The following is a 10,642-nucleotide window of genomic DNA, read 5'->3' as shown; positions in this document are numbered from 1 at the left end:
GGCGAAAAACAATGAAACGCGCTTTTTCTATGTTTTATACTCTGATAAAACATGGGTTTTTGACCAATCAGAGAGCGCGCACCGTCCTATCTATATTATGAACTGCTATAATGTAGTTTTATAACCGAAACTGAATTGTAATAACGTTTAAGAATCGTGTAAGGTCGATTTGCTGTTTCGCTTCCGATCATTCTATTTGAACTACAAAGAACTGTGCTCTACTCGACCTAGTCCTTTCGCGACATTTTATTTGGTATGAATTGCTTGCCCGAGTATTCCACGAAACATAACTAACAAAAAAAAACTACGGTCTGACATACAAATGAATGGACAACTGGGCGGTGCTGAAAAGTTTCAGGCAAAGTCTTCATAAAACAAGACGCTAAAAATATTCAATGAAAGGTAACGGTTGGTATCACCTATAATATTTGACTAGGAAAGAGTTATTTAGTCTTAAATGACAAGTTGCATTATCAAATCCTTCTGATATCGCCAATCAACCTAAACGTCTTTGTATACTAAGCCTTCTAATTTTAGAATTGGGTTTGATTTCTAGAACTTGTTTTTGATAACATAATGTGATCACCTTTTATTACAAAACGGGTGAATGAAAAGTGTTATATCTCTTTCTTGCTTTTATAGGGTTGAGAAGTTACGTAAACCTCACGGTTAGGGACCTTGAATAACACAATAACAACACCACCTCAACAGCGGAACATATTAGCCTCAATTTGACCCTGATGAACATCATAATGCGCTTTTTGATGACACTTTTCTTTCTCGTGTCAGAAATCAGTGGAGTACCTTTCCTCGAGCGTGAAGAGGGTGAGTTCCTAAAAGGATTCCTTCACACCTGTTCTTGTTGTTTTTGTTTGTTTTGATATCAAATCCGTCATATTCACTGTCTGTGATGGTGTTTGCTTCTTAGTTATGTGTTCTCTTTAAACAAAAGGGAGTTCAAGAATAATTCTTGTAATTCTTAACACTGAGAAACATAGCGGCAGGCACTTTTTCCCAATTTGCACTATCATTACTTTCATTTGGGGAGTGAGTATTGACCACATGGTACCTTCAGTGATTGGGTAAAATAAACGAGAACCCGTGCTCTAAGCAGGTTATTTCGACGTTATTTTGCGATAAACAAAAATGGCTGGTTTCTTGGCGCTATAAGAATACAAGTGAAGTAAACTACTTGTACTCTTGTTTAATTTGGATGTTGCAAAGCCTCATTACCCAGCGAGACAGACATTCCCTTCAATTCTCTTTCTCTCCAAGCAGATCGATGTAAAATGCCACATTCCAGGAATGGAAAATATGCAAGAGGAAACTGAGGAGGGCGCTCTTGCAATAGCGAACACTTTATTTATGTTAGTCGTCTAACACCAATCAGATTCGGTTTCAGAGTTGCGCCCTCATTTCAATGAGCGCTTTCTCTCTTGTAACTTCTTAAAGCAGTCTTCTAGTTTTGTTGCCATTTTTGCTTTGAAATTAAACTACTTTCCTTTAAATTCATAAGTGCGTTTTTCTCACTACCAAATTGGATCGCCTCTCTTCTAATTAACACCTCGACATCTCTCGAGTGTAGACTTTCCTGTACTCACCATATTCCGTACTCAACTACATTCCCGTACTCAGCCCTACTCTTTTCATAATCATGAGTCCCAAATAATACTTCCAAAATTCGTTTTCGAATTACGCATTAATTTCCCTCCCTCGCCTTCTCGTCCACATGTCATAAGTTACTCGTTTTCTCCCCTGCATCATCTCAGTCTGCTAAACACAGCTATTTAGACTGGTTATGTAAAAGTTCTAACCTATTATTTCTTGTTTAATTCGGCCAGGAAACTCGTTCGACTACTTATATGACGAAGACCTGAATCAACCTTCAATGCATCACGAAAATCTCTCTGCATTTGACGAGATTTGGAAAACTAACGAAGGTAGGTGCATTGCTTATTCTGTCGTAGTTTTTGAGCGGTCCGTCTTCATCTTTCTCCAAGCACGGAGGTAAGCGCGGCAAAGGAGAATTATCGTGCGGCGATTGACAGAGATCCAAGCACTAGTAGTCCCCCTCCCTTTCTAGTTGCGACCAAAATACCAGCGATGTCCTTTTTCGCTGCAGCGATGCACAATCCACTGAAATTTCGTGAGGAATGGGGACATCTAGCTCGATCAGATGTGTCATTGTTTTCCCAATGTACAGTCGAACGGCCACTCTCGGGGAAATGGATAGTGGCCGATTAAAAAGGGTTCTACTGTATATTGTTTAGTGCTTTTGCATTCCCTCGGAAGATCCATATAAGACTGTAAAAAAAAAAAAAAAAAAAAAAAAAAAAAAGCCGAAGTTTAAGACAGGTACTGAAGTTAAGTTATTTGTGGATATATGGTCAGATAACGTACACGGTGTCACACAGACGGAAATTTGTCTGGAAATCCTTCACTGGTTGCTTCAATCCAAATCGTAATAGAGCCGTCTAGGCGTACGCCTGTCCTTCATGGCATAGCGCTCTTTTATGCACACTGAGAAATTGCATCCATGCCTTGAATAGACAAATGCTTCTTGCACTTTGCACCTTTCTATCATCGATTAAATTATGGGAAAGATGTTGATAGCTTAGAGGGTGTTTTTCGTTTTTAGCCGAAGACTTAGATGACTTAGTAGAGGGTGATATCAAGAATGACGCGAGTCCTGAAAACACTAATGATCAAGAAAAGAGCGAGGACGCAGTTCGAAATCGTCAATACACTTGGAGGACCAAGATTATTCCTTACGAAGTCTCTAAAGAACTTGGTAAGTAACTGACGTCTTGCTAACCGCGCCCGGGGGCTGTACTGGAGAACATAGGTGTCCTGGGTGTTTGCGGTGCTTACGTACCGAGAGCAGCGAGGTCCGTACAAAAACGACGTACCAGGGGTGAATATTCTCTGGTACTATTTGAGCGATTGAGGTTCAGGAAGCAATTAATTATTTGACATTAGGGTAATTACGATAAAAAGATGTTTCAGTGTAAGTTTTGGCGGAAGTAAATGCTTTCGTTTATAAATAAGCAAATATACGAGAAACTTCATCATTTTGTAGACGACTTCCAGCCACTACACACTAATGAATGATATAGTACGATAGCTCAGCCAATCAGATAGCAGCATTTGTATAAGAGTGCAAGTAGAAATACAGTAGCCAAAGTAATCAATGCAACATATATACACTTAGCATACGATGAGAGGGTTGCGTGTAATACCATCGAATATAAAACGGCTTTCCTGTACTCTGATTGGCTGTATTTTCTATGGCATGGAATAAATATGATATATTCACCTTATTACCTTACCTCTTTTCTGTTACTAATAACTCTTTTTTCATCCTTGAAGTTGCGGCTGGTTATATTGCCAACATTCGAGCGGCAATTGCCGAGTTTGAAAAGCACACCTGTATCAAATGGAAACCACGCGGAAAAGAGAAATATTGGGTCAGATTCATAAAGGGTAAAGGGTAAATATTGTTTTAAATCCTTTGACATTGGGTATAATCACGTATTATCTTCGCAAGTATATAATAAGCAGAAAGGTTACTGCCTCAACGGAAGACCAGCCATTTCCAGCCATGTAATCACGCAATCTGAAGGATAAGCAATAAACTATAAAAAATAAAATTAATTTAAAAATAAGTAATTAATAATATTGTAATTATAAAGACATGATTGATCATCGCAGTTATACACACAACTTCAGCAGTGGTGAAATTAAAGCCTGAAAAAAATTCGGGCCTTAACGGGATTTGAACCCATGACCAGCTCCAAGTGGCTTGATAGCTCAGCTGGTAGAGCACTGCACCGGTATCGCAGAGGTCATGCGTTCGAATCCCGTTTAGGCCTGATTTTTTTTTCAGCCTTTAATTTCACAACTGCTCAAGTTGTGTATAACTGCGATGATCAATCATGTCTTCATATCTTTAATTTCTCCGCAGTTTAAATATATGATCTTTCATATATTAACTTGTAATAGCATAATTACGTTAGAAAGAGCAAAGAAAAGAATTTCCTCAATTGCGAATTTCCATGAAAGTACAAAAAGCTTTTATAGTAAATAAGATTCTCAGTGTAAATTGATCTATGAAGGCTGGTTGTCCTCAACCTCGTTCCCAGAGTCTCTCGGTTTCCCGCTCCAGGGGGTGGGAAGATGAGAGACCCTGGGAACGAGGTTGGGTTTTCCTCAGCGTATAAGCATTATAAGCGACATAAGCAAATAAAAGCGTCAGCAACATACGTTGAAGCAGTACGTAACTCGGCCTTTGGTAGGAAATTTCCCAACAAAAGGCGATACTTAACAACAATTGCATCTGCATGAGCGGCTTATGCTCTAACCAGCCTTGAAAGTTTAGCCTTGATAATAGTGAAGCACTGGTAAGCCAAAAGGGGGCGTCTTTTCATATCAGCAGACGTTTCGGCGCGATCCACTATCAAGCGTTGTGAGTTATATTTTCCTACCTTCGATGAGTTTTGTTGTCATGTGCAGATGCTGGTCACTGGTAGGGTACAGACGCAAAGCACCTCAGCTGATATCTCTTGGAATTGGGTGCAACAAGAAAGGCATCATCTGCCATGAAATGATGCACTGTCTTGGGTTTTTCCACGAACAAGCTCGACCAGACCGAGACAAATACGTGGCAATTTTTTGGGAAAATATCCAAAAAGGTTAGTGAGAGCTTTTGGATATTTTTGAAAGTCTGTCAAGTAAAAAATAAGGTGTTTTTCAAAATATCTCGTACAGGAATATTGACAAGAAGGCGCGAATACCTCTTCGGGGTTTGAAGTTGATGTAATTTCTGGTTGAGCTTTCTTTGGGTAGAAAGATTTTTGCAAGACGTCCTTTTTTGGATCATTAAAAGCGTAGGTATGTGAAAGGAGTACCATTTTCCATCCAAAATAGATTGGATTGGATTCATGGTAGAGCCTCGCCGTATAAAACTTTGATGAGTAACCCCTCGGGCTTATGAGCCACTGGAAACAAGTATCATCTCTATTCCTGCCTCATATCTGAGGACTGTAAAACACATTATGCATTTATGCGGACAAACAATGCGTGCAAGTGGACATCTTCACTATTATTACAAAACTAAAATTGTCTTTACTTTTCAGGGAAAGAGCAGAACTTTAAAAGGATTAGTGAGGTATATGCGGATCCTTTGGACGCTGGCTATGACACAAGTAGTATTATGCATTATGGGAGATATGCCTTTAACAAAAATGGCAGACCTACAATAGAGGTTATTGGTCATCCTCTCTCTCCAATAGGACAACGCCATGGATTCAGTAAAACGGATATAGAACAACTTAACGCTCTTTATGATTGCTCTAATCCTGGTACGTTATTCGTTAACGGTATATCTTGATAGATAGAGCATTGATATGTCGAAGATTCTTATACAACTATCAACAAGTCTCAACTCGACAATCGACATTTGCGTTACATGTCACGCACGCCAGCAGACAGTAACGCCTTCGTACTTCCTTAACAAAACGTTTTTGTCCCTTCGCTAGATTTTTCCTTGTGACATTGTACCGCAATAGATGGACCAGTAACGTTTTTAAAGGGTAAGGGGAGGGGGGAGGGAGAGTTGATGATTTGGTAGTCCATATTAAGGGCAATTTTTTTGCATTAGAGACCTCATGAAGATATAATCTTTCCATATTAATGAAGAGCCGTGCTAAGATCATTCAGCTAGGTCTAAGTTTTGGAAAGGGAGACAAAGATTCAGACTAACAGACAGACAGACAGACAGACAGACAGACAGACAGATAGACAGACACAGAAAGAGAAACAGACTGAACGAGACAGAAAGTACAGACAGAAAGACGAATACGAAGGAAGGAAGGAGGACAGAGAGGTGAAATGATAGGCAGAAAAACAGATAGACAGACAGACAGACAGACGGAAGGACAGACAGATGGTAGATTTATCAACTGGTCTATCATTGGGATGTTCCATTTGGATGAATCGGTCAGAATATGAGACGACATCTTGTGGAATATGCCATTTACGTCGGATTTTGCGCCGGCGCTGCATAGAAGCTTTCTGGTTCGATTTGATTGACCCCCTCAGATTTGTCCAAAATCTTGATTTCTTCTTATACTGTGATTATATTCTTTGTAGACACCGGTGGTTGGAGTTCTTGGTCAAACTTTGGTCCCTGCTATGAGGACAGTTACGAATGTGTGCATGATCGGCAGAGGTATTGCTCACACAAGAATAGGAATAATTGTCCAGGTGCCAACAAATATGGTGTACAGAAACAAACAAAGCCCTGCCCCCATAACTGTTCCTGTAAGTATACTAAAATGACCTCAGTCTAGATCATCAGAAGTTTTGAGGCAAAGCAGTAAGCGTGTCCTGTTAACTATAGCTAAACGGTTTGTAAATGTGAGAGCAAAACTTTCGGAAGGTTTTCAAATACTTTCAATACCTTTTAATTAACAATTATATTGGACGAGGTTGAGCAAAATATCGTGATTTGTCAGTGTTTGGCAGATTAGTTATTTGCCGAAGCCTTCGGCTTCGGCAAATAATTTATCCGCTCTCCTTTGTTTGTTTCTGTACACCGGCAAATAATTGATCTGCCAAACACTGACAAATCACGGTATTTTGCTCAACCTCGCCCAATAATTGTTAGTTAAAAGGTATTGAAAGTATTTTTGTATTAAAAAGGTATTAAAAGATATTTTGCGTTAACCGAGTTCAATAACTGTTTTATCATTCGATCACCAAATTTTTTTTCTTATCTAAATCACTCTCTGACAGCTCAGGGGAGCAATCTACCATTTTTCACCAGGGATCATGGTTACAATTACGCATGAGCAGAATACTGTTTGCAGCAAAACACATTTAGACGGTACTACGCATGAGCAGACCATTATTTGTAGGCAGTTTATTTGCAGGTCACGTGGTGCGCTCTTGGCCAATGAAAGGGAAGAAAAAAATGCATCAAATGATAATGCAATTTGATGGTTACTGGGGTCGATGGCCCTGCGTCATGGACGGCTTGTAGTGACACACTTTAGAACAAAGACGAACGGGGTGGGGCTCCACGTTGGCCAATTGCCACCTGATATCTCGAGACAGTTGAAAGTAAAATTTATAAATATGAGAGCGAACGTTTTCGATAGGTTGTCAATTGTCGTTTTACAGTGCCTATTGATGGACACTGGGGTCGCTGGTCATCATGGGCAGCTTGTAGTGTCACATGTGGTTATGGCACACACACTAGAACAAGGACATGCGAGGATCCTGCTCCAAAGTATGGTGGGAAGGATTGTAGAGGAGACAGAAAGGATGTCGGGAAATGTCTAATGACTGTTTGTAATCTTGGTAAGTTAAGGAAATGTTTTCGTATAACATCTGTTTTCTTTTTTCTGTTTGAACCACGCTCCGTAGTAAAAACACTTTACAAACAGGGGATCAATCTTGTCCACGTTAAATAAAATATGTCTATGTCTATGTCTATACCGTAAAAAGCCCCTTCTAACCATCCCTTAGCTCTTGTCGAGCCCACTACGCGAACACTCAGAAAAGCATTACATGCAAGACATATTAAAACATCGGAAGATCTTTTTTTCTTCAATTTTGTTAGTTGGCCCAGACTGACCATAATGACCTTAAGCTAGCTTGAAACAGGAGATCAATCAGTCGTTCTCGGAAAAGTATCTATGAGCGCAGTCTAACCGGTTGTTTGTTTGTTTGCAAGCAGCGCTATGAAGGCACCGACTCGCTAGAAATTAAGGGCATTACGCCGGCGATTAGGTAGATTCAGTGTCTGAGCATGGAAGCGAACGAAATGCGTGGAGATTGAAATGTTGTGCCAGTGATCGAATGAGGGATTCACATCACGAGCGATATTTGAAAATTCTCTCAAAGTTATCCTTGACGAGCTGTTACGATATAAGCAAATGTTATCTGAACTGGTAAAGACACAAACAAGTAGCTGTGCACAGATTCCATTTGATTACCTAACCGTTTGCGCAAAATTGTCTTCACATTTGTCTACATGATTTTTATTGAACGGACTCAACTTGAGCACTGCCTGATTTAAACTGTCCTGATCGTGTTTTGTTTTTCATCAGGTAAATTCGATGTTTCCTTTGAAGCCGAAGGCATGCATGGCTGGAAATTGTGCGATTCACACGAGGAGAAGAAGAAACCAAACTGGTATTTCAGTAGGGGAATAACCTCCTCCCCTAACACAGGACCCAATCAAGATCATACTTCAGGTTCAGGTACCTTCTTAGGCCTCCCTGAGAGTCACGCTTCAGTAATGCAGTGGACTTCAGTTCTAGAAGCCTCGACTCCGGCGATCGATCATTGGAAGTGCTTTGTGTGTTGTGTTTTGTTCACTTCACTTTCTTTACCCAGGAGTAAAAAGGCATGGGTCCTGGCAAACTGTTTGAGAAAAGGGCAAAGTGCCTGCCACAGACTAGCATTACGAATACGCGAAGAAGGGAAAGTTTCATTACTCTTAGTCTGTTCATACCAGCAAACTTTTCTTTTTGACTGCCACAAACCTAAGCCTTACAAGACTTTATGTAGAGTACATAGGGTTTTAATATGATAATATGATAATATATAACTCAATATGTGGCTATGAACATTTGCTAGTCTGTCACCTTTCGTTTTTACTACAACGTTAATTCCCTCACTGTCCTCAGCGGGCACTGAACTGAGGGAGAAATTAAAATCCAGATTACCAGTAACTCAGTAGCTACAAGAAGAGTATTCAAGCATATGGTAAAATATAAGCGTATAACGTGACAATTTCTCTTATACTGGAGCAAATGTTGTCCATAACGATCAGCGTATCAACAGTACGAGTTTAAAGTGGGTTACGTTCAAAAACTAACCTCGATTGACCATCCGCAGATTAGTGTTTTCCATATCGGGTTTATGTGCACCGTGCGATTCAAAACATTTAACGTTTCAACCGATCGAATATTGCGTGTGATAGCTCATCATGACCATAAACTATCGGCTTTCTTTTTCAGGTCGATACATATTTTTTGAGACTTCATATCCAGCCAAAGCAGGAGACGTGGCTTGTTTTTACAGCTCTCAGATACCCCCAGCATCTTGCCAACGATTAACATTTTGGTATCACATGTACGGCGCTCAGATGGGAACACTGAAGGTTTTAAAAAAAGCTAACGGATCAACGACAACGTTGTGGAAGAGATCTTTTCAGCAAGGCATGAACTGGTTACAAGCCAGTGTGGTTATTTCAAGTAAAGCATCATTTCAGGTACAAAAGTGTAGAAAGAGAAACTGTTTCGAAATTACACCCCTCTTTCGGTTTTGGTAATCAGGAACGGATGACTCAAATTTTACGAAGAATCAATACTTTACAGGCTCTCTTCGAAACATATACGGTATACGAGTCCCCTCCGACTGAACTTCATACTCGGTCACAAATGAGTTCCTATTCCCTCGGAAGAGGTCTAGAATTGAAGTTGACAAATTTCGCACTGATGATTCGTGAATCACCTCTTATTGGCTGTTACACACGTGTGAAAATTCGATTTTGGAGAAAACGCCAATCAGATAACATTTGTCTGCGAGTGAATTCCACATCATAATTACTTACTGCATCTCTCCATTTTTCAAGTTAACTACAGTCTAACCTCCCATAAGCGACTACCCAAAATGTCAAGCCTAGGAGGTCGCTTACGGGAGGTGGTCGCTTACGAGAGCTTAGACCATATTGGGTCAAACTCTTGGCCATTAGCATATGGTAACTGCAGAGACTTACCCCATGCGCCAATGCCCATCTGATCCCGTGTAATAACTTTTCGTAGCCACAAAAATATTTAAGCTTTCCAAAGTATTTATTTAGGGTATCATGGTTCGCTTCTGATTAACTTCCTACAACACCTTATTATCCAATAGACCAATTTCGAAATATTAAAATTCAGCCTAAAACAATAGACCTCAGCACGAGGCTCTGGGGAATAACTACAGAGTTTGTGGGGTTTATTCCCCAGAGCCTCGTGCTGAGGTCTACTGTGTTAAGCTGAATTTTAATATATCGAAATTGGTCTATTTACACTCTATTATCTGTGAAGTGGTCGCTTATGGGAGGTTAAAAACAAAAGAAAATTTCAAACTTTAAGCTCTAAAAGTGGTCGCGGCCCCTTACGAGAGGTGGTCGCTTACAGGAGGTTCCAAGGATAGGGATTTGATTTGGAAGCTTTTGGTATTTTGGAAAACTGGTCGGTTCGAGAAGTGGTCGCTTACGTATGTTGTTTTAGTTGATATTTACTATACAGTCAAATAAATACTATATAAGCTTACGTGTCTGCAGTTCACAGATACGTAGTTCGTTAGTTCCACAAACTTGCCAAGCAGTCCACATTTCCTAGTAACACACAATTTCTTTTTTTGTCAAGATATATTTTCAGGGTGTGCGTGGTGGAGGATACACAGGCGACATTGGAATCGACGATGTCAAACTTAGAGACTGCAGAGCTTACCCTACTTAAGGCACATAGATTGTCGTGTTACCTCCTTAGCAGAAAAACTCAAGGTCGTAATACAGTATTACCACCCTTGTACAATTGCTTTGCGTATTACAAAAACTCTACAGGTCAGCCATGGCTGATAA

The 10,642-nt window shown here is 40.1% G+C and overlaps 1 protein-coding gene across 1 annotated transcript; it reads left to right on the top strand.

Moving 5' to 3' along the window:
• Window positions 1-1,825: 1,825 nt before the first annotated feature.
• Window positions 1,826-10,534, top strand: LOC145501734 (uncharacterized; the record flags this gene model as incomplete). Its single annotated transcript, XM_081481138.1, has 10 exons — window positions 1,826-1,940; window positions 2,639-2,791; window positions 3,370-3,490; window positions 4,513-4,691; window positions 5,136-5,360; window positions 6,151-6,321; window positions 7,183-7,362; window positions 8,115-8,267; window positions 9,030-9,283; window positions 10,428-10,534. Coding segments are annotated over 10 exons (1,644 nt in total), but the record flags the coding sequence as incomplete, so codon positions are not given.
• Between the last annotated feature and the right edge of the window lie 108 nt (window positions 10,535-10,642).

The sequence above is a fragment of the Orbicella franksi genome, chromosome 1 (assembly GCF_964199315.1).
Source record: "Orbicella franksi chromosome 1, jaOrbFran1.1, whole genome shotgun sequence".
NCBI lineage: Eukaryota > Metazoa > Cnidaria > Anthozoa > Scleractinia > Merulinidae > Orbicella > Orbicella franksi.
The sequence above is the reverse complement of the archived record's forward strand: the minus strand, read 5'-3'. Positions and strand labels throughout refer to the sequence as shown.